The sequence below is a fragment of the Schistocerca americana genome, chromosome 8 (assembly GCF_021461395.2).
Source record: "Schistocerca americana isolate TAMUIC-IGC-003095 chromosome 8, iqSchAmer2.1, whole genome shotgun sequence".
NCBI classification, from domain to species: Eukaryota; Metazoa; Arthropoda; class Insecta; order Orthoptera; family Acrididae; genus Schistocerca; species Schistocerca americana.
Window position 1 is genome coordinate 501,853,141 of NC_060126.1, and position 25,661 is coordinate 501,878,801.

The window sequence follows — 25,661 nt, forward strand, 5'->3', positions numbered from 1 at the left end:
CCGAGCGAGGTGGCGCAGTGGTTATCCCACTGGACTCGCATTCGGAAGGACGACGGTTCAATACCGCGTCCGGCCATCCTGCTTTAGGTTTTCCGTGATTTCCCTAAATCGCTCCAGGCAAATGCCGGGATGGTTCCTTTGAAAGGGCACGGCCGACATCCTTCCCTAATCCCATGTGACCGATAACCTCGCTGTTTGGTCTCTTCCCCCAACCAACCAACCAACCACTAACAGCAACACCAGTGTTGTACACGTATGTTTGCAGAAATCTTTCCAGTGGCAATGCAAGAGGGTGGTGGTAGCCTGCCTCTTAAATTGCCATTTTTGTTATAGATTAGATGATCAGTTTCGAGCTCTTTCATTCCACAAAAATTAAATTTTATAGGTGACACAAAAAACTCATCATATCGCAGAGAATTGGTGGTTACCCATTCAGTAAATGAATTAAAACGCTGTATTCCAGATTCCTCCCCCCCCCCCCCCCTCCTCCCCGCCATTCTTACCATGCCTTCTCCTTATGGCACCTGTGATTGTATTTTAAGTCTTTCTACAACATCAGGTTTATTGTTGAATTAATATTATGATTTAACGTAAGCCAGACTCAATTCATTTCGTCGTGGACTATTCAGTTACTTACCAATGATAATAAATGGCGACAGTAAGAGACCTCATCAAAGAAATTCATGATATCTGGGTTGTCCTGTTGCAATTTTCTTGGACTCACATATTCCTTGTTACCGTAGGTACAGGAGCTGGACAAAAATATGGAAAAACCGCGAAAAGTCCATGTTGAAATAAATGCAGATGTTTGGTTGTGCTGTTGTATTTGACCACGAACGGCATCTGTGCAATGTCTTCAATAGGTTGTGTCAGTCGTGCTCTGAACAGTTTTCTCTGCAGTTGTCAGTGCGTTATGTAGGAGCTCAGTGAATCTGAACGTAGGTAAATTCTTGATGCCCGTACGGTGGGTGCACCCGCAAACCAGGCTGCGGAACAGTTTGTACGGAGCCACCGCATCAGATTTATACCAGAGACAGGTAATGCACGGAAACATTAGACGATAAGTCACAACGCGGACAAAAGTGTGTGTCAGTAATAATGACAGACGGTCATTGAAGGAGACTGAGACGAAAAATAAGAGGACGACAGCTGCAAATCACTGCAGAACTGAATGTCGTATTCGCGAAGCACCAGAACAACAAGAAGGGAGTTCCATAAGCAGGGAATTTCAGTGTGAGCTGAAATTCCAAGACCACTCATCACTGATATAAACACTCGTAATTGGAAAACGTGGTGCCGAGGCTATTAAATCTGGACTATGGAACTGTGGAAGAGTGTCATTTGATCGGATCAGTCTCGCTTCACACTTTTCCAACTTTTGACCTAGTTTACGTCCCAAGAGTGAAACATGGCTGGGATTCGGTGATCATTTAGGCAGCCATACCGTGGTATTCCACGAGCATCATGGTTACTTCGCAAGGTCGCATTACTGCTAAGGATTGTGTGACGTTTCGGCTGATTAGGTCCATCCCATAGTACAAGGTTTTTTCCTCAATGGCGATATTGTGTTCCAAGACGATAGCTCGCAACGTCCAGGACTGGTTCTGTGAGCAAGAGGACGAATTGTCGCCTCTTCCGTGACCATCACAATCACCAGATCTCAATATTATTCAGCCTTACTAATCTTCGCTACACATTTCCCTCATCGTTGTTTGAACTTGCCACTATTTTGCAGAAAGAGTAGTATAAGATTCCCTTGTAATGCATACAGTAACTGTATTTACCCATTATGTGATGACTGGAAGCTGTCTTGAATGCCAACGGTTTTCCTACACCGTATTAGGCATGGCAATGTTTACGTTTGTGGCGTTTCCATCTTTTTCTCAACGCCCTGTACGACGTGATAAAATCCTGTTCTTATTAAAATAATGCATCTCGCAGATGCACTTACAGTTACCGGTACAATTTTAGTACTGCCGAATCATTACTATTCCAGAGTAATTTTTATACACGGAAAAACATACGAGTAGGTGCCTCTACTCTATGTACGGTATTTCAAATATTCAGTTGTGCTGCGGAGTTAGCTCATCATTGTACAATAAAAATTGCTGAAACAAAACACAATGTTCATTTTATTAATCTAACGGCATAACGTACCATTAAAAGTGTTATTTACATATAAAACTATTTAGAAAAACTAAAGAACCGCCGGCCAGGGTGGCCGAGCGGTTCTAGGCGCTACAGTCTGGAACTGCGCGACCGCTACGGTCGCAGGTACGAATCCTGCCTCGGGCATGGATGTGTGTGATGTCCTTAAGTTTATTTAGGTTTAAGTAGTTCTACGTGACAGATGACCTCAGAAGTTAAGTCCCATACTGCTCAGAGCCAACTAAAGAACCATTGCTTCTTACAGAATAGTAAATCACCTTGTGCTTAGAGTCATACTTCGCCTGAAGTGAATCATTTGTATAAAGAAAGAAATATTCCTTCGAGCTGGATGGTGAAAATCATAATTCTATTGTACACCTGCTATTGCTTATCTGTCTTTCATTCGGTAAGACTAACAGGCAATAACGAACCGTGCGCCTTAAAAGCTAGGAAATGTTCTGTTAGAAGTTACTGGTCCTTAGAGTAATTGTTACAGCTATGCTAACTATTACAAGTAATAAAAATAACCGTTTTCCAAGTGCAGTAGCCGCACAAGGCACCGTAGTATTGTAGTACTTTCTCCCGTCTGTCGTAAGCGTCTTATCAAGTTCCCGAATTCGCCACTGACAGCGCTGACTGCAAGCCACAGATTGCCGTCAGTGTTATTTTATTTTTCGTCGGCAGGAGTTGGTAATTTATCCGAAAACTTAAGGCTGGGTCACGGTGCGTTTGTGAGGTGGTCATTGGCTGCAGTGTTAATGCGTAAATATTTGCGTTGCGAATTTTGTTCTGTTGTTTTCTACTTGGTTGTAAGTGCAAGTTTTTACGCGAATGGTATGCAAACTGTTCAGCCATAGTGCTCTGTCGTCGACATGTGAGAAGGAAAACAAACGTAAATTTTAAATCACAGGTAAGGGGTGTATGTGTGATGGAAGTTGTGCTGAACAACATTGTTGACACCATACGAAGATAGTGTATTGGTCACGTTCCGTGCATGTACAAATGTATCGTGGCTTATGAAATGAATAATAGTTTATGAGGTAATCATTATTCATAAAGCTCACTAGCCTTGACCGTTCAGAGACTTAAGTCTCCGGATACTGTTAATGCTGTCACGTATCTACATTTCAATTGTTTTTTCCCGTCATGTATATCAGCAGAAGGCAGCATATTATTTATGACAGATTCATGCACATACTAGTATTACGTGGTATGAGCAGTATGGAAAGTAAAATCAGATTTCGGTGTTACTCCGTAAGTTTATTGCACCCCCCTGTGTTAGAAATTTCCGTGTTCTGGGAACAAGTACAGGACAGTAACTTTAGGATTCTGCCGCACCCTCTATATGACGTGACATCAGGATTGCTGATATATTTACACGGAGTGAAGCCCGAATGCATGTTGGTTGTCATTGCAAACGCCAGAATGTGGCTAAAATAAGTATAGCAGTAATATTGTTGGTGTTATTGAGTTTAGGGATCAACGTTTTGGTTTAGTTTATGAAGAAATAAAACAGTCGCTTCTATTTTTTTCTGTATTCAGAATGTAACATCGAAATGGCATCGGCAATAGAACAACAACAAGATGATGATGATACGTGTTCTGAGGCGAGCAGCGCAGTACACAATGGTTCAGTGATTTCCACAGTTCCTGATCGTCATGGATTTCTTGGAGGTTCACAGTACACACCTGATCCGTAAGTGTTTCAGATTCCCCGTTGCTAATAATTATTTGTGACTATGCATTATTTAGAAGTAATTTGTACTTATATTCAGTCGGTGAACTTTATTTGTTGTCATCTAAGTTATTTACTGTTGTTCATAATCAGGCATCGAACAGCCCGTGTTCAGAACCCAAATAGGAAGGGGAGGGAGGACACTTACACCTATCTTTTGAAGATATTGTAATTTAGTCAGTTATTTTATAATTTGAAAAAATACCTTTATTATTTATGATGAATTCTTCTACCAGGTTCCATAAATGTTTTAAATTTTTCCATTAAAATTAGGCCAAAAATTTAAGTTTTATCAATAGATGTCACTTGCCACGATCAACGGCGCATGCAGCGTTTTCTGCTCATCAATGGCTCTTTAATGTGTTGTGTGTAAAAGTCAACAACAATTAATCTAATTCGCGTTTTGAATTTTTTGTGCTGCTCGTAAAAAAAAAAAGTGCTCCCAGCTGGATAGTACACATTATTGACAATGTCTTGAAATTGCAAGGAATGTGCTAAAAGATGTTTTTCAGGTTCTGGACTTACACATCAGTACTTCTTAAACAAAACCATGTCATTAATATAAGAGAACAACACTTGAAGAATTTTACCTTTTTGAAACTTTAGAGTTGGCATAAAGTATGCCCCCCCCCCTTTATTAATGTGCATTATGGAAAATGTTTTGGTATTGCTAGGGTTAATGATTCTCTCTTTAAGTACAGATATATGACGAAATTTGCTGATGCTGTTTATTAGCCTAAAATATAGAATAGTATTTCATCATTACTCTTTTATGTTTATAGACAACATACACATTTACAATATGATATTGTATGAGTCCTAGACGTTACAATGGGTACAAGTTTCCTGATGATATCATGAATATTTTTTACAATCGTGAATAATGAACTGTTTACTAATTTTTTCAGCCTATTATTTTAACAGTTTTAGTACTAAAGTCTGTTGATAAGTGAGTAGGTACCCCTGAGAGTTACTGTTTGGCTACACACACACACCCCCAAGAGAAGAATTACGCTATTTATTATCACTAAAATAGGTCATATTTACAAAATATTTAAATTTTACAAGATGAATACATACATAGCATCTGAAAGGTCAACAACATGCAGCACTTTATGCCATAAAAAAATTCATCTTCGCTGTAATAGTTTGTTGTTAGTTAGTTTAGTTACTTATTGCAAAGCTTTATCCCAGTTTGCAGCTGTCCATCTTGCTTTACTTTTTACGTCTTTTGATTTGAGCGTGTAACTACAGCTTTTTGTCTGGTGGGTGATGTGGTTTCTGCTGTCATTTTCCTCACAAATATTGCCATCTCCAAAATGCGTGAGGAAGGCCATACAAGAAGTTTTTGTATTTTTAAACATTGGGTGATGCGAGTTTGTGAACATTGTTAACTTTTTGTTTTATAAACCAACTTTGGCCTGCAATAGTTCACATGTTCATCCCATTTTTAGATTATCATGTATCCTCAGACTGTGGAATTTAATGGTGTCCACAGTTTCAACTTGCTTTTTTAAAGCCGTGTAAATGAATTGAAACTGTGGCTTTTTTCTGCATCTATTATGAGAGTAATTTTGGACAAATTCTGTATATGCGATTCACATACTTCCATTTCACCATGTACCTTATTTGCAGTCTTCCTTCTTATTAGTAGGTTCATCATCATCTTCAAATTTAAGAAGTAAGTGATGTGGACTGGATGACTATAGACCACATAAATCATGAACAGGATTAAACATGTAACATGTTTCCTTCTTGTACATTGACTTACACTTTCTGTTGCTGTTTTGAAGATAGTGCAGCACCCATTTTTGCGTTGTTTCTGTATACTTAAAGTTCCAATTTTGTAGTCATTAACTCCTCATTAACACCTTTGTAAGATCTAATAATACAGACATTATGTGTTCTTTATATATCTGTGAAGTCAGGGCATCATTGGTAAAATGAAAGATACCACTTTTTGTAGATTTAACATTTCTGAAATTCATACTGCGAGATAAAAAATATTTTTTTTCTGTAAGTGTAAAAGTTTCTTACATAATATTTTAGAGAAACCAAAGAACAACAGGAATGCTCTATAACTTTTCAGGTCTTTCTTATCTTCTTTCTTTTACAGGACCCTCATTTCCCCACCACAAATTTTTCAGGAAATATTCTGAAGAAGAGGATTGCAGATGCAATCAGGACATTTGGCTTTCGCAGCTTCACTCTTCTGTGCAATAAAAATCAGCAATGTTATCAGTGATAAATGAAAACTTTGTACTTCTGTTCACACTGTTTCCTTCTTATTCTCCAAAATATTGAACCTACCGATACCATCCATATGCTTTGACCCATGCTAACATCAAAATGGTTATGTAAACCACCTGTAGGAAACCAGTATGCATACAATAACTACATCTGTATCTCTACTCTGCAAACCACTGTGGCAGAACGTGCGTCTCATTTTGACAGCTCCATTTCCGTTCCATTCACATATTGAGCACAAGAATAATTATTGTTTAAATCCCTTTGTTTATGGTGTAATTGATCTACTCTTGTCGATCACAGTCCGTCTGCAAGAGATTGTAGTATATTCCTGGAATCGTCATTTGAAGCCTATTCGTGAAACTTTGTAAGTGAGCTTTTTCAGGGTAGTTTACGTCTATGTTCAAAAGTCAGCCAGTTCAGTTTCTTCAGCATCTCTGTGACCCACTCCTATTGGTCAAACCAACCTTTGACCATTCGTGCTGCCCTCCACTGTATACATTCAGGTATCTCCTGTTAGTCCTATTTGTTGTGCATCCCATATACTAGAGCAATATTCCAGAATGGGTTGCACAAATGATTTCTAAGCAATCTCCTTTGTAAACCTATTGAATTTTTTGCAATATTCTACAAGTAAACCAAAGTCCACCACCTTCTTTACTCAAGACTGTTATTGTCCAATTTCATATCCCTTCAAAGTTTTGCATCCAAGTACACTGTGAGACCAAAAGTATCTGGACACCTGGCTGAAAATCACTTACAAATTCCTGGCGCTCTCCACGGTAACGCTGGAATTCAGTATAGTATTGGCCCACCCTTAGACTTGATAACAGCCTCCTCTCTTGCAGGCATCACTCAGGTGCTGGAAGGTTTCTAAGCCCATTCTTCAACGAGTGCTGCACTGAGGAGAGGTATTGATGTCAGCCAGTGAGGCCTGGTATGAAGTCAGCATTCCAAACCACCCCCAAGGTGTTCTGTAGGATTCAGGTCAGGACTCGGTGCAGGCCAGTCCATTACAGTGATGTTGTTGTCGTGTAACCACTCCGCCACAGACCGTGCATTATGAACAAGTGCTTGATCATGTTAAAAGATGCAATTGCCATCCCCGAATTGCTCTTCAACAGTGGGAAGCAAGAAGGTGCATAAAACATCAGTGTAGGCCTGTGCTGTGATATTGGCATGCAAAACGTCACAGGGTGCAAGCTTCCTCCATGAAAAACATGACCACACCATAACACCACCACCTTCGAATTTTACTGTTGGCACTACACATCCTGGCAGATGATATTCACCATACCCACACCCTGCCATCGGATCACCACATTGTGTACAGTGATTTGTCACTCCACACAACATTTTTCCACTGTTAAATCATCCAATGTTTATGCTCCTTACATCAAGCGAGTCGTCGTTTGGCATTTACCGGCATGATGTGTGACTTACGAGCAGCCGCTCGACCATGAAATCCAAGTTTTCTCACCTCCCACCTGACTGTCATAGTACTTGTAGTGGATCCTGATGCAGTTTGCAAATTCTGTGTGATGGTCTGGATAGATGTCTGCCTATTACACATTACAACCCTCTGTCAGTCAACAGAAGAGGTCGGCCTGTACACTTCTGTGCTGTAGTATCCCTTCACATTTCCATTTTACTACCACATCAGAAACAGTGGACCTAGGGGAGTTTAGGAGTGTGGAAATCTCGCGTATAGGCATATGACACAAGTGACACCCAATCACCTGACTATGTTCGAAGTCCGTGAGTTCCGCGGAACATCCCATTCTGCTCTCTCACAATGTCTAATGACTACCGATGTTGCTGATATGGAGTACCTGTCTGTAGCTGGTAGCACAGTGCACCTAATATGAAAAACTTATGTTTTTGGATGTGTCCGGATACTTTTGATCACAAAGTGTACCTCATTGTGCTAGAACTCAGATTCAACAACAAATCGATATTGGGTGGTAGTTTTGTGGATCACTTTTACGAACCTTCTTGTAAACTGGTGTGCTTTCTTCCAACTACTGGGCATCCCCCTACCCCTACCCCTCGCCTTCCCCCCCGTCACCACTGCCACTAATACTGATTTCGCATTTCACTCATCTTTTCAGTGGTTTGAGAATTGAATTGGGGTTTCCCTTAAAAAGGAAGATTTTAATTAATGGAGTTAAACATTTCTGCATTTTGGCTTTGCTACTTTGGTACTACTAACAGCCTTTACATACAACAGAATTTGTGAAAAATCATTTGATAGTATTCTGCTACGGTAGTAATTGAAGGTGCCACACTTCGCTTCCTTGACAGCCAAATGTATTTCATCTCTCTATCTATAGTCTTATACTTCGTTTTACATATGTTATACTGGAGTCAGTTTCTTATCAATGACCATGGAGGGTCTCTTCCATTATAAACTGTTCTACTGGGTACATACCTGTCCAGTGCATTGCCAACTATTCTTTTAAACTGGAGCCATAGTACTTCTACATACTCCTGCTGTGTGCTGAAAGTTTCAAGTTCCTCTTTGGTATATGACACTACTACTTTTTTTTTATCTAATTTACTGGACATATATACCTTCCTGCTTCTTTTAGTTCTGTTTTGTACTGTGGTAATCTTTGTTCCATAACCTCATGATCGTCACTGGTACCAGTTTAGATACGGACATCCTTAAAGAGGTCATGTCTGTTTATTGCCAGTAGATCCACTATATTTCCATCCTGAGTGGGGTTCCAAACTATCTGTTCTAGGTACTTTCCAGATAAGGCACTTAGTAATATCTCAAAGTACATCTTAGTTTGCCCACCATTTACAAAACTGTAATTTTTTCCAGTTGATTGTTTGATGTTTAAAGTCTCCACTGCTGATTACAGTAAGATTGGGGAACTTTTAGGTACAAGCGAACTTTTCTCTAAAGTTTTTGGTTAGCCTACATCAAGAGATGAGTTGGTGATAAAAAGATCAAATTATCATTTTATGCCCATCCCTGATACTGAGTCTTGCCCAAACAATCTCACATGTGGCTTCAATTTATATCTCAATGGATTTGAGTTTCTTGTGTAGTGCAACAAGTACACAACCTTTGTTTCTCATTTGCCTATCCTTTTGACATACAATTAAATTTTCCCCAAAAATCTCATTGCTGTGTAATTGCGGTTTCAACCAGCTTCCTGTATCTAGTATTGTGAGCTTCACTGCTTTTCAGGAGCACTTACTTTGGCCTAGGTTGGAGTAGCATGGAGAGCTGCATCAAACCAGTCTTCAGACTGAAAGCCACAACAACAACGAATACTGCATCCCATATGAGCATCTTCTTGAAGTTTCAAAACTTTATAAATGATTTCCCCCATTTGCAGCTTTTTGGCTAATTTGCCTGTGGTTATTTGAAAGTTGGCAATTCACTAAGGGGTCTAAAAGATCTCTGCATGCATTATATGCGTAGTATGACAAAATTAATCCAGAAAATTGACTTGCTCAAATAATGTTCCCCCCCCCCCCTTCCCCAAAAACAAAAAAAGTAAAATAAATTCGAAGATTGTACAGAGCAACAATTTTTGCGACACTTATTTGAAAAGAGGAAAGTTTGCTGGATCAAAAAGAGCTCACTTACGCATCCAGAGGTTAATGCTTGTGAAAAACCGGCTTTATGCGTAATAAGTACTTAGCTTAGGAATTATTTTCATCACATGATCTTTGCAGCAGCCTACATTGGAAATTTCCGCTGTGATGTAATCCAAATAGCTGCACTTACATTAAAGTCGCCTCATAAAATGTTGGAATGGATTCTAGTACTACGACATTTACATCTGAATAGGAACATTGAAGACACCTTTTGGTGCATACATGAGCATTGTCTTTACTTCAGTAGAACCATAATCTCGTTAGATGTAAGTAAATGTATATCAGACAACTTTACACTTAAGACAAACACTTAGGGCATTTTAGATTAAAAAATATCTACTCACCAAGTGGCAGCAGGGGAACACACACACACACACACACACACACACACACACACACACACAAAAGAATTTAACTTTCACAAGCTTTCGCTTGGTGAGTAGATTTTTTAATCTGTCCATGTACATTATGTTATCAGTAGTTGATTATTTTCTTTGCTATAAGTTAGGGCATTTTATAACTTTCGCTTGATTAACCATATAAGCTGCCATTTTATAAACCAAACATTTCTTTGTTGAGTTGCTTTCAAAATCTACAGCATATGTTGTCATTTGGACCGGGTACTGTGGCGATGCATATAGAACACACACGCAGTGTTTTATTGATTACATTTTCCGGTTCCAAAACTATCTCTGTTACTGTTGTGACTTGGCGAGACAGCCAAGCCACTATGAGGTAGCCGAAAGGCACGCGTTTAAGCCCACGCTGGCTGCCGTGAGGTCTGGAACAGTTAAAGGAGTTGAGTCTAGTAAAAAAAAGTACGTAGCTTCTGGAATACTTAACTTTAATCCATAATTGGTGAACATCGGTCTGACGGTACATGCATCACAAGATAAATAGCAAATGATAGTGGCGCCTTGCTAGGTCGTAGCAAATGACGTAGCTGAAGGCTATGCTAACTATCTTCTCGGCAAATGAGAGTGTAATTTGTCAGTAAACCATCGCTAGCAAAGTCGGCTGTCCAACTGGGGCGAGTGCTAGGAAGTCTCTCTAGACCTGCCGTGTGGCGGCGCTCGGTCTGCAATCACTGACAGTGGCGACACGCGGGTCCGACGTATACTAACGGACCGCAGCCGATTTAAAGGCTACCACCTAGCAAGTGTGGTGTCTGGCGGTGACACCACAGTTACCTTGTTGCAAAAGTTTAGCTAAAGCCCACATTTGGCTTATATATGATGTCAAGGAACATTCACATACATATCTCAGTTTATACTGGAATATAACAACTGTTCTACAGGGACAAGTGCAAAATTGAGAAAGTCTGTTGCTGATGAATGATCATTGAAACCTGGGGACTGTATGACACTGAAATGACGTTCAAGTGTAGCCTGATTAAATTTTTTTGTCAGCGTATTTCTGAAACATTTTCTGTACCTGATCAGATCTACTTTCAAAAGTTACTCATAGAGACTGGAGACGTCTTTTGGGAGCAGAGTTGTTACATTTATCGGCAAGAAAGTTTCTAGATTTACTTAAGGTTTTGTGAGCCTTTGAGTTGTTACACAAGGCTCCATTAGGGAAATAAGTTATATAACGTCCAAGATGTTCATATCACTTGTGAATTCCTCTACTGCTTTACTACCTTCAAATCCTATACCTTTTATTTCTCTAAAGAATTTTATGCTCTTCACAACTGAGTGACTGAACAGAGCTCATCTAATGTTTGTTCATTGATATGATGCCTGACCCAAATGAGTGGAAGTTAACTTGTGAGAAATTTTCAGTCCTGCATATCTGGGGAATTATCATATGGATAAAAATTATAGTTAAACTTCTCATCATGAAAAATTACATCAGTTTTACCACAAAAATATCTGAAAATACCCATTTCTGCTGTTTTTATGTTTGGGTTTGGTATAGTCCAAGTAATTTTATATTTTATGCCACTAATTCCTATAAATATTCAATTTTTTGTGTAATTGACTGTCAGCTGCAATAATTTTTGTTCTTGCTTGCTCTAGCTGGATAATCACCTGAGTTAGTATCTATAAGATGGCAGCACCAGGGTTGTGTTAGAACCCACATCCACAGCTACTGGTTGAATCCATTTATGGAGCAGAGGAGCAAATGTTAACATTAGAGCATGATTTTAAAGTTTATCCTTACAATTACCTTTAATACATTCCCATAGATGAATAAAACCATATATCCTCAGTCAAGCATTATTGAACTACAATAATTTTTCTTGAAGCTTCATCTTTTTCAAAAATCAACTCGCACATGAATTTGTTTTCATATTGTTCTTCCTGAAAATAATTCAAGTTGTTTCCACAGCATGTGTATTAATTGTGTGTGCATTTGAGACTCTGTACTAAATTTCAGAGGTGTGTACCCCAAGAAAGTGGCAACAATTCATGCTTCGAATAATGCCTAACTTTTGGGCAACTTAATTTTTAGGAGTACACTGTTCAGAAGAAATTTGTCATACTTGATTCACTTGTTATTTTTCAGTTAACATTTACTTAAAATTAGGTCAGCCGGGGTTTTATGTTTCTTATTGTATTTCAAATGGTGCTGTGGCATGTTGCATTTTTCATATGTGAGCTACTTTCGCAGTAGATCGATTTTAGTGTAGCTTCTCAGTTTATTTTGTAATTGCACAACTTTTAATTCCTTATACTTTAGTATACTTTCTGATCAGACTATCACTGCATCTGGTACCGATTCATTGCTGCTCATTTCGAGCAGAATAAACACTGGCAGACATCACAGTGTCTTCTAATGTACAATGCCCTCTGCCGTAACTTGTCTTTAGTAAATATTTTACTGGTTATTGTATTTATATAATCGTTGGAGTATATAGTTTGGTAAAATGAGGAATATCTCTTGCTTTGAAAGACCATCATCCTCTAGTGCTGGAGGGACCAGCTTTTCTGAACTACCCCAGATGCAACACATTCTTCACTCCTGTAATCCTTCTTGTCTCACTGCAACCACACTTCAACTAGTGCGCGCACGTGTGTGTGTGTGTGTGTGTGTGTGTGTGTGTGTGTGTGTGTGTGTGTGTGTGTGTGTGTGCGTGTGCGTGTGCGTGCGTGCGTGCAAAATTTTCATTCTTTTTTTGTGTGTATACCTGTCCCTTTTTCCCCCCAAGGTAAGTCTTTCCACTCCCGGGATTGGAATGACTCCTTACCCTCCCCCTTAAAACCCACATCCTTTCGTCTTTCCCTTTCCTTCCCTCTTTCCTGATGAAGCAACCGTGGGTTGCAAAAGCTCGAAATTTGTGTGTGTGTTTGTGTTTGTTATTGTCTCTATCAACGTACCAACGCTTTAGTTTGGCAAGTTATAGAATCTTTGCTTTTAGATATATATATGGAGTAAATGAATGAGGCAGATGTAACAAAAAAGACTACCACATATTATTAAGCTGTTGAACTAAGTCCGTCATCCATCGTGGATGAAACCAAACTTGCACACAAGCACAAATCTGACACTCGTGATTACTGTTGTATCTGGACCAGCTGGATCAGGATCAACTGCCCAGATTTTTTTTTCCAACACCTTCTGTATGTTGTGACCAGCAATTTATACTTTCCATATTGTTGTATATGTAAATAATGTTGTAAGTTTGAAGGTTTCGTGTTATCCAACTTTGTAATACAGCACTATACTGTATGTGATGTTGCACATAGATTAATCAGTGTAAAATGTAAAAGTACTTTATAGTGGAAGCCATTATCATTCCCAGTCAGTCATCAACTGATTGAGCATGGACATTTTATTATAGTCTCCTAGTTGTATTATTATCAACAACATCTAGGAAATGTGGTTTGTCCTTGCAACTGAGTAAAAGGCTGTTTGTTTCTGTGCAATAATCATTTTGCTGCTTCTTATTTATGAAGCCTTCTCAGGGGCGTGGATTGAAAGTAAATGAATTTCTACCCTGTGTAAGATGGAAAATAGTTTGTAATTGAAAACAGAGTAACTGTAAGAAAACTGCTTAGTTACTTGACAACTTTGAAATCCATGACAATACAAATTATCTTTCAGTTACCACATGAATTTTCTTACAGTGTACCATAAAATATATTTGCTAAGCTCTGCCAACTTAATAAATAATTACAGTCATTTCAAATAGTGCTCATTTTTTACACTTCTTAGGATGTAGAGAGTCTTAAAAAAAGGGAGTGGTTTTCAAAATGCTCAGTCTTAAAAACTCCTTTTCATGGATGCTATTTTACCAAAATTGCTAACAAGGTTCTTCTGTCACTTTTTCTAAATGACAGGGTTGTTGCCAGTCAATTTTTACCGATATACATCTGGCATCAGATAATGTATTGGCCTTGCAGTGTCACTAGAATGCACCCTCATCTGCTTCCTCATGTTTTCATCTACATCTGCATCTACATGGAAAATCACATTTAAGTGCTTGGCAGAGGGTTCATTGAACTACCTTCACAATTCTCTATTATTCCAATCTCGTATAGCATGTGGAAAGAACGAACACCTATATCTTTCCGTACAAGTTCTGAATTCCCTTATTTTATTGTGGTGATCGTTTCTCCCTATGTAGGTCGGTGTCAATAAAATATTTTCGCATTCAGAGGAGAAAGTTGGTGATTGGAATTTCTTGAGAAGCTTCCGTTGCAAGGAAAAAGCCTTTATTTTAAAGATGTCCAGCCCAAATCCTGTATCATTTCAGTGACACTCTCTCCCATATTTTGCGATAATACAAAACATACTGCCCTTCTTTGAACTTTCCTGATGTACTCCGTCAGTCCTATCTGGTAAGTATCCCACACCGTGCAGCAGTATTCTAAAAGAGGATGGACAAGCATAGTGTAGGCAGTCTCCTTAATATGTCTGTTACATTTTCTAAGTGTCCTGCCAATAAAACGCAGTCTTTGGTTAGCCTTCCCCCCAACATTTTCTGTGTGTTCCTTCCAATTCAAGTTGTTCGTAATGTATTTAGTTGAATTTACGGCCTTTAGATTTCACTGATTTATCATGTAACTGAAGTTTACCAAATTCCTTTTAGCACTCGTGTGAATGGCCTCGCACTTTTTGTTGTTTAGGGTCAACTGCTAATTTTCAGACCACTCATATATCTTTTCTAAATCGTTTTGCAATTTGTTTTGATCTTCTGATGACTTTATTACTTGGTAAACGAGCGTTGTCTGCAAACAACATAAGATGGCTGCTCAGATTGTCTCCCAAATCGGTTATATAGATAAGGAACAACAAAGGGCCTCTAACACTACCTTTGGGAACACAAGAAATCACTTCTGTTTTACTCAATGACTTCCCGTCAATTATTACAGACTGTGACCTCCCTGACAGGAAAACACAAATCAAGTCACATAACTGAGACAATATTCCATAAGCACGCAATATCACTACAAGCTGTGTGTGCGGTACAATGTCAAAAGCCTTCCAGAAATACGGAATCGATCTGAAATCCCGTGTCAATAGCGCTCAACACTTCATGTGAATAAAGGGCTAGTTGTGTTTCGTATATAAAAGCGAAAGAAAATAAGTTCACAAGACCAAAAATTACTCACTCCTAGAAAAATCATTACAAACATCATTTAATACCCTGTAATTCCGCTCTTGTACTTAATAATCAACTGGAATCAGGTAGGAGGTGAGCCCCCAAGGCCGTGCAGGTGCATCACATCCAGGTTACGCCACTCACTGGGGATATGATCATGTAATTCTAACATGTCTCACTGATTTTTCTATAGGTTGGTTTTGGTGAATTAATCAGGCCACTCGAAATGTAATAGGGTGGGCGAGTGTTCAGATGGCCTCACATTCTTCCATCCCAGTGAACTTTACTTTTGTCATCTTTATGTGCGAGTGTGAGCACTGGCCTCATGCGGGGTGGCAGACTCCAAATGTTCGTTGCAAGCAGTTCCCACTGCAATGTGCAGTTCCCATTGCAGTGTCCTCGTTTGGGGTGGACCTTCATTCACTGTCAGGTTTGGAAGTGATTTTGATTCACAAGGCGTGAAATGCATCTCCGGTTCCTCTGTACCAGGATCTTTTTCCAACCAAAATTCTGATGTCATGTTTTGTGGCCTCGTGCATTACGATACGTTGAATAGTCTGGTGCAAAACACCTACCAATCCAGAAACTTCACACACCATATGGCCAAGGGCGTGGTCAAATATGATTACCCCTTTTTGCAGTTCTATCATGTTTACCCACATTTATGTATAATTTCTAGTGAAACATAAATCTGTGATTGCTGCTGCCTTACACTCACATGGAGGAAGCCCACGCCCAGTTGAGCACATGACTCGCTCGCTGTACCACCTGTAAAGGGTTAACGATTCATCTATGTGTGCCCACTGGTGTAACAAATCTTTTGCCAATGAGCTTATAATGTCAATATATGCTCCTGGTAGCTCATCCCTCTACTATTAAGGTTCTTAACTCACCTCCAGTAATAAGGCTCACAAACAGCAGACAGTCTGTATTTACCTGACTATAAGATATTTTTTCCCCCAAATTTTACATTCCATTTTTACATAGGGTAATAGCTTAATACAGAAGTTGTCTTACACTTACAGATGAATCTGTGATACATTAGGTCCTGCACATGTTTAGTTTGAAGAATTCGTAATGGTGTGAGGAGGAACAGTGTTACCAGGTTGGCTGAGTTCTAGGATGTATGTGAGGAGAGGAATAGTAAGCGAGCAACAGATTTCATCCTGTTGCCACCCACGTGACTGTATACAGCACACCTTGGCTGTTTATGAGCATCTGCCATGCTCACCACTCTTCGGTGAGTCTGTCTTGGCTTCCATGGGGCCTCAACCTTTGCAGCACTTTTTCCTTTCCTTGCAGCATGTCTATCCTCCTGCTATTCTTTTTTCCCCCCTTCCTTGGGGAACATGTCTGGTATATTCTTGGGAATATGTTCTCAAGTTTTAGTAGCCTGACATCAGAACAGCCCCTCCTCTGGTTTTTCTTTCTTTCTTTCTTTCTTTCTTCATTCTCCATTTCCTATCCTTCCTCCACTTTGGCACTTGATGTTCCTTTCTGTTTCTTCTTTCTCCCTGTGCGCTCCTGAAGACTGGCCCATGTATCCTATACATAACAGGTGGCTAGAAAACAAATAATTCCCAACTGTGGGTTGACTGGTAGGGTTCGCACATAGCCCCTGGTACAGGTCAGGCCCAGGGAGGGGTAATTGCATGAGTTGTTACCTCCACAAATCACCAATTGGTCCCTCTGTCAGGAGTTTGGAAGGTGTGACATGAGGTGTAAACAACCACACCACCCAAGGTAGGTGAGCCTCCGTCTGAGGGGGACCCCCATTTGGAAGGAACGCGCCATCGGAGACACCCGCAATCATGGGAAATTTTTTTGCAATGAGCCAATAACCATTTCAGTGTACATCTACTGATCTACTGCATGTAAATGGAATGAGGCTAAAGATTCCAAGACCCTCCTACCTGCACCTTGGTTCCTCATGGTATCATGTACTGAAGGAGGCCAGTCCTTTACTACAGTTAATCTGTATATTATTCAGAAATACGTTGATGCAATTGCCGGCCCTGTGATATCCTGCCCTCGTTTACATAATGGCACTTTATTTTTGGAGACCAATTGTGATTCTCAAGCCCAACAACTGCTTGCAGCTTCACTCCTCCATAGCTATCTGTTCATGTTGAGGCCCATCGAGCACTGAATTCTTTGAATTGTGTATGTACACTAGGCTTCTTGATGATCTGAGCGAGAGAGAAATTCAAACTTACCTCTCCGATGAGGGCGTCAATGCGGTCTATCAGATAATGAAAGGGGTTTATGCAGCTTTAGTGCCTGCACAACTCTTGTTATCATGTTTGATAGAGCAGTGCTGCCATCAAAGATCCAAGCAGGCTATGAAGTCATTACGGTCTGACTGTACATTCCAAACTCAAAGTGCTGCTACCAGTGTCAATTTTAGGACCACACTCAAATGTCGTGTCGAAATGTGGCCAAATGTGTTACTAGTGGTAGGGATGCTCATGGAGGATGATCACTCACCTCCTTGTACCTGCTGTATCAATTGCAATGGTGACTATGCAGCTTCCTCTTGAGAATGTCTCGTACATCTCGATGAATGGGCCATCCAGGAGATCCAGCTGAAATGAAAAGTGCCTTACCCTTCACTCACAAGTTGTTTGCTAAACGGAAGCCTAGTGTTTTACCATCTGGCACTTACACTACTGTTCTTGCAACACCTCACTCCACAAAGAACATGGACACGCAGACTTGCCATCTCAAATTCAGCACCACAGTTGTAAAATCGCCCAATGTCAAGGTAGCATCTCAGTCTCCTCCTCCTCCAGCTGTGCAACAAGCCATCAAATCCAGTGGCAAAATCGCCTGCTGAACAACTGTCAGACTGGGAAGAACAGAAGGAATATTCCCACAAAGACTTTTCACGTCTGTCCAGCCAACAAACATATGACTCTTCATTTGCCGACTGCAAAGGCTCCAAGAGATCAAAGGCAAACAATCATCTCCTTCGCCGACTCTGAGAGAGAACCTTGTCAACAGTGTTGTCGTGGTACCCTCACCAGATCAACCTCAGTTTCACCAGTACACACCATCAACCGTTTCTCTGCCCTGGAATCTGCAGGCTGACTCAGTGAGAATGCTGATGCCTCTTGTAGATCTCATGGAACAGTACCGTCCCCTCCAGCCTCTGCGCCCCATAGCAATGAGTCGTCGTAGGATGGCACTCGACAGTCACCCTCGCCCCCTCTCCTGCGGACAGCATTCCATCTCGGGGGGGGGGGGGCCTCATAATGCTCATCCAGGATGACATTCATAGCCAAACCATCTTGCTGAACAACCAGCTGCAAGTTATTGCAGTTCCCATTGTCTTTCCTCGCTTCACCTTCATATCGTCTCCATCATTCAGTGTCACCAGGGCAGACTTCCTCTGGCTTATTGAGCAACTCACTCACCTTTTTGCTGCTCTGTGACTTTAATGAACACCATTCCCTTTTGGGTTCATTCAGAACCTGTCAGAGAGGTGCTGTCTTGGCTGCCCTTCTCAATCAACTCAACCTCATTTGCCTTAACACTGGAACACCTACGTTCTTTTCAGACTCCGTGCACACCTATTCCCAATTGGACATCTCACTCTGCACTGCCCAGCTTGCCCATTGTCTCGAGTGGTCCATTATCTGTGACACATACTCGAGCAACAATTTCCCGTGTGCTGCCCATTTGCTGACTCCTACCCCAACTACGTGTAAACCCAGTTGGCAGCTCTCTAAGACCGACTGGGGGCTTTACTGTTCCCTGGCAACCTTCAACGAACAACCAAGTAGAATACCTTACAAATGTTATCCTTACTGCCATAGAATGTTCCATTCCTCACACTTCATCTTTATTACATCATGTCTCAGTCCCTTAGTGAACTGAGGCGTGCTGCATTGCAATTTGCATGCGGAGACATGCTCTTTGCAGTTTTAACAGTCATCCTACAATGGCGAACTGCATTCGTTATAAACAGTTGCATGCGCAGTCTCGTCTCATTCTTTGGTGTAGCAAAAAAGCTGTCAGGATTTCTTTTACTAGTTCTTTTCAGCATTTCCACTCCCTCCTCCATTGTGGGTCTGCGGCCACTTTTTTCTTTATTTTGAGAAAGGCTACGACACCTACTGGAGGACTAGTATCCTCCATGCTCTCTACACTTGGGGCTTCTGTGAGGCTGTCTGCCCCTTTTTTTGTGGGAATTTTTGAAAGATAGGTTTTCAAGGTACATGTGGGTTTTGCCTTGGCGGACACCTTTATCCAGGAAGATGGGGTGCCTCAGGGCTCCATCCTAAGTGTTAACCTGGTTATGGCCTGTCTTCCACCAGGTATCTCCAGCTCCCTTTTCGATGATAATTTTGCAGTCTATTGCAGTCTCCAAGAACCTGTCTCCTTGAACGGCATCTTCAGCGATGTCTCGATTGTCTTTATTCCTGGAGCATCGACAGTGACTTTCACTTTCCCAATGACAAAACCGTCTGTATGAATTTCTGGTGGTGCAGTGAGTTTCTTCCACCATCTGTTGCTCTTCCGTTCGCTGAAACTGCAAAATTGGTGGGGCTCATGCTTGATAGGGAACTTTCTTGGTCCTCCATGTGTCTTACCTGGTCTCTCAGTGCCCTGTGTGTGCTAAGCGGTACTTCCAATGGAGCAGATCAAACCACCATCGTCCATTTGTACCTATCCCTTATCCGTTTGAAATTAGACTACGGGTATTTTGCTTACACATCTGCACGTCCATGTGTCTTACACCATCTAAATACAATCCACCATCATGGAACCCGTTTGGCCACTGGTGCCTTTTACTCTAGCCCAGTTGAGAGTATGCAGAAGCTACCGAACTATCACTGTCATACCGATGTGATGCTCTCCTCAGCAGATATGCCATGCCCGGCCACCCATCCTTTGCCTCCTCCTTGCTGGCTCCTTTGACCACCAGGATGGGGCACATCCCTCTTCTCGGAGTTCTCTTTTGGCTATTGCTCCGGCAGCTTAACTTCGCACTACCTGCCATCTTTGTGACTGTGTTGTACGCAGTTCATCCCTTAGGGCAAAGGTCGAAGAAAGCTTCCAATTGTTCACTCTTGATGGAGCCACTGTGATGTTTATGTGGCTCCCTGGTCACGTCTGTCTGATGGGAAACGAGGCTGCTGACGCTGCTCCCAAAACTGCAGTCCTCCTTATCTTGACCCACTAATTCTTCCATTCCTTCCGATGATCTTGTTGCTGACTGTCAGCAGGTGGTGTTGCTTTGTCATGATCACTGGTCTTCCCTCCATGGGAACAAGCTCCAGGGAATTAAACCTCTCCCAGTGGCTTGGCCAACCTCCTCTCTGCCCTCTTGCCATGAGGAGACCATTTTAGCTAGGTTACGCATTGAGCACTGTCGTATTAGCCATTGCCATTTGTTAAGTGGTGATCCTCCACCACATTGTGCTCATTTTCAGCCTTTGACAGATTGCCATCTCCTGACTGAATGCCCGTTTTTTGACTACTTATTTTCTAATGTCTATCTGCTGTCTTGAGTTGTCAGCCATTTTAGTGTACACTGCACAGGCTGTTGACCACGTTTTACTTTTTATCTGTCATAGCAGTACGGCGAAGGACATTTAATCTTTAGATCTGGATCTCCGTTGTCTCTACCTCATATTTTGTGGCCCTTTCTCCAAGAGGAAGCCTTTGCTCTTAGCTCTCTGTCCTTCCATCAATTGGAATTAATATGTAGTTGCTTCTAACTCCTTTTTTCGCCGTAGTGGTACAAGGTTTTGACATGGGTGCATATGGCCTAAAACAAAACAAACAAATACCATGCTTAAATTGCAGTTCACTTGAATCTACTTGCAGTTGGAACTGAACTGAGTTTAAATTTGGGTAGTTACTCAACAATAACAGCCTATATGTTTCTACAAATTATTACTGAAAAAGAAAATGTTTTTGCTAAACACTTGAAATGCAGTACAAAAAATGAAACTTAGGCTTTGACAACAGCAGTAAAGCTGCCACTGCTCTGTAGTATGTTGAGTTTGTAATAGTGTTACTCCGAAGTGGCACAGTTTCTGTCAATTCAGCTGTAAGGAGCTATGTGTTGTCATAGAGTTTGCTTATATTGTCAGTGCTGTAAAAGGCACTACGAACATGTCAATTTAGTGCCCGGTCAACCAAGCAAACAACTAGTTTGGTGGCAGCCTACACATATCCCAACAAAATGCACTAAACAATTGCAGTGCTGCCCTGTTACTATCACTGGTTGCAAATGTTTATAGTGAGTTCATTGGGGACATGTTCTACAAGCTGCTGCTACTGCTCTTACGAAAAGAAAAGCTAGAAACAGAAACTGGGATTTGCCTTGGCTATTTTAGATGTAACGAGGCCAAGAAAAGCCGAGCGAAAGCTGTGGACAAGGAAGTGGCTTATGCAAAGAAAGAAATTCACCCAGGCTTTGTTACTTAAGGTGCTGGGAGTCATTGATTTTCATAAATATGTAAGAATGGATGAAATGTGCTTTTCAGAGCTGCTGAATGTCATGAAACCATTCTTAACAAAAAAGAATACAATCGTGAGAGATGCAATAAGTTGTGAAGAGAGGCTGTTAGCTACATTTGGTGTCTAACCACTGAAGAAATTATGAGGATTTCAAATTCAGTGCTGTTGTTCCTCCATACTTGTTATCAAAAATGATTCCTGAAACCTTCAGTGTGGTTTTCAGGTGCCCGAGGGAATATATCAAGGTAATACAAAACAGATAAAAAAATAAAACAAATAATATTCAAGTAAACTTGATTAGCACACATTTGTACCATAAATCATCGTCATTTTGAACTGTTTCCAGCCACATGCTGGTTCTGTTTGGAACATATTTTCCCACCGTCCTTCTGTGTTCACTCTGGTCTGTCCTTGCCTCTTTCTTCCACACCTTTCGGCCATCTGTCCCTCGGCCTTCCTCTTGGTCATTTCCTTCACGTTTCCATTTCTTGTATCTTCTCGTGACTCCTCTTGTTTTCCGTTCTTTTTAAGTACCCATACCGTCTCGTCTTTGGTGTTCTTATCATGCTCTGCAAAGGTTTCTCTTTCACTATTTCCCTTGCTCTTTCATTTCTCAACCTCTCTTCTTGTTACTCCTGTCCTACTTCCAAGGAACTTCATTTCACATGCTTGTAATTTGGTTATATCTCTTTCCTTGATTACATATGTTTCAAATGCATAGGTTAGTATAGGGATGTGGTAAAGTCTGTATATTACTTTTTTTTTTATGTGGGATAGCTTTGTTCCAATCAGGCTCCTAACACTTTGTATGATGTTTTTGCCTGTCTGCCACATTCACTGATCTCTGTCACACTTCTCAAAATATTTGATGCTTTCCATCTTCTTCAATTGTTCACCTTCAATCCTTATTCCATTAGTTGACTTAGCTTTCTTTCTAGTTGTCACTAGGATCTCACATTTGTTAACATTATATTTCATTCCATACCGTCACTGTTTGTTCCCAAGCATCCACCTGTTCCTGAATCTCCTCCTCTCCGTCTCCTTAAATCATCAAGTCATCTGCCAACACCATTGCTGTAATCTTGTCTTTGTAGTTTTTTCTGACATCTTAACCATTATCTATTTCAGGACCACAGTGAAGAGGAGAGGTGACAGTTCACTGCTCTGTTTCACACTGCTTGTTCGCTGGAACCAATCCATCCTTTCGTTTCCCACTTTCACACAACTCTGCAATCCTTTCTGTTCCCTTTCTCGAACTCGGGGACAGTTAGCGCCCTCTTCCAATCTTCTGGAGTCTCATTCTACACCACCCTTGTCACACAGTACACTGTTTCCCAACCTCCCCTGCTGCCTTCACCACTTTGACAGTTACTTCATCCGTACCTGCTGCCTTTTCTACTTTCATCTTGTCCAATGCCATTTCCATTTCTTTCTATGTCAGGTCCTTTTCTCTCCAAGAGATTACTTCTAACTCCTATAGTCTACCAGATGTAGAAGTATGAAACAGAATTTCTGTATATATGGCGTCAGCCATCAGTGTAGGGCGTTGGAGATCGCATCTGCAACACCACCTGCTTCCTCTAATGGCTGATGACGAGTGTCAACACACACAGTAACCCGAGTTCCATACATTGATATCTGTTTCGTACCTGTAAACATGTAGTGTGTTGTGTCCATGAGCTACGATTTGCGGACAGCATTGGTTTTCTGTTGTTGTTTGGTTATTATTAGAAGAAAAATGCTGCAGAGTCACAATGAAAGCTTGTCGAAGCTTTCGGTGAACATGCTCTTGGGAAAACACAATGTTTTAGGTGGTTCAAAAAATTTAAAAAGTGGTGATTTTGACATGAGAAACAACAAACACGGGAAACCAACGAAAAAGTTCGAAGACAACAAATTGCAGGCCTTATTGGATGAAGATGACACTCAAACTCAACAGAAACTCTCTGAACAATTGATTGTGGCACAGAAAGCTGTTTCTCTTCAGTTGAAAGCTATGGGAAAGGCACAGAAAGTGGGAAAATGGGTCCCGCATGAACTGAATGAAAGACAGCAAGCAAATCGAAAGACCACTTGTGAAATGCTACTCGCCAGATACAAAAGAAAGTTGTTTCTTTATCAAATAGTGACAGGTAATGAGAAAGGGATATATTTTGAGAATCCTAAGCATTGTAAATCATGGGTGGATCCAGGCAAACCATTGACATCCACTGCAAGACCAGATCGCTTTAGAAAGAAGACAGTGCTCTGAGTTTAATGGGATCTGAAGGGTGTCATCTATTATGAGCTGCTAAAACCTGGTGAAACTGTTAACACTGGTCGCTACCAACAGCAAATGATCAATTTAAATCAAGCATTATGTTAAAAATGACGGGAACATGGGAAAAGGCAACCTAAAGTAATACTGCTCTATGATAACACCCCATCACACACAGCAAAACAAGTCAAGGAAACGATCGAGGAATGCAGGTGGGAAATACTAGGGCATGCGGTTTATTCCTCAGACTTGGCTCTGTCTATGTATCATCTGTTTGCATCACTGGGGCGCGTTCTTGAAGAGTATTACTCTTAATTCATGTGAAAATGTACAAAAATGGCTTGCTGACTGGGTCGCTTGAAAAGAACAACTGTTTTTTTGGTGTGGCATTCATAGCCTGCCGGAGAGGTGAGAGAAATGTATGAGCAGCAATGGAGATTATTTTGAATAAAATGTTGTTTATCAGTTTCAAACAACAGACATGTAATTATTGCAACCAAATTCCGGTTTCATACTTCCCCATCTTCAAGCCTTTTCAGATTTAGCACATGCTCAAAGTACTCCTTCCGCACTATATCCAGTGTCTCTTTATTATTAACCTCATTCCCATTTCTGTCCATCATTGTTGCATCCTCTCTCAAGCCTCTCTTACTTTTGACCATTCCATTATACTTTCCTACTTCCTCTGCTTCCTTCCTCCATCATCTTTGGCCATTCTTCCATTGACTTCCTTCTCTCACGAGCCACTGTTTTATTTGCCTCTTTCTTCTTTTTCTTATACTCTTCTCTTGCTAATTCAGTCTTTTGTCAGAACAACAGTCTGACAGCCTTGTTCTTCCTTCCCACTACCTCTGTGACTCTCTCTATCCACCATTGTGTCTCCTTCCACTATTTGCTGCCACTTGTCCTTCCATATACAGCTACTGCAGTTTCTACCATAGCACTTAAAGTGTCTCCATTCTCTTCCTGTTTCTATTTCGTCCTTCGGTAACCTTTCCCCTATAATCCCCAGGTATTCTTACTTGACGTCCTTTTTCCTTCAGTTTCCGTACTAAGAGTTTCATCTCTTGGTTCTCTGTCTTTTTCTGTTCCTTCATAATTCTCATGCTCATCACCAGTAGCCAGTGGTCACTGTCCAGTGCCTCAGATTGTAGTACCTTCATATCCGTTACAGTCCTCTTCATTTCCCAGTCGTAGAACATGTAATCCCCCCAAAGATTTCTGTGCTAGTTTCGTGCTGTACCACTTTACTACTTTATGGCAATCTTTTTTTCCTAAACCACTTAATGGGCATACACCTGAACCACCTCCATACTTCCTTTTGATATTATTCTGATCTTCATTATCCTGTTGCTTATGATCTGTACCTCTTCTTTTAGACCATCCCTCACTACGACTCACACTTCCTTTTGTCTTCCTTCTTCATTTCCATGCCAGTAAAATTTTTGTAGCATAACTAGTCATGATAAATAAAGAAACAGAAGATCCCTGTCTAGAAACACTATCAGATCTGTATTTGCCTTGCTATCTGTTGTAGTAGCCGTATTCAACAATGTATATTTTCGTGTGAACATTATTCATCAGCTGGGAAGTTGGCACATGTACAAGAACTGTAATTGTAGCAAGTGATA

General features: G+C 40.8%; 1 protein-coding gene across 2 annotated transcripts in view; it reads left to right on the top strand.

Annotated features, from left to right (window-relative positions):
- The first annotated feature begins 2,786 nt into the window (after window positions 1–2,786).
- Window positions 2,787–25,661, top strand: part of LOC124545276 (TBC1 domain family member whacked) — an 89,938-nt gene continuing 67,063 nt past the window's right edge. Inside the window, exons 1-2 of one of the 2 annotated variants that reach the window (XM_047124158.1) lie at window positions 2,787–3,058; window positions 3,691–3,844. In XM_047124158.1, coding sequence (XP_046980114.1) covers window positions 3,705–3,844 — 140 coding nt within the window. In that variant the 5' untranslated portion in view covers window positions 2,787–3,058; window positions 3,691–3,704. Of the gene's footprint in view, window positions 3,059–3,166; window positions 3,189–3,690; window positions 3,845–25,661 lie in introns of those variants that run through there. The other variant, XM_047124160.1, reaches the window with a different exon arrangement.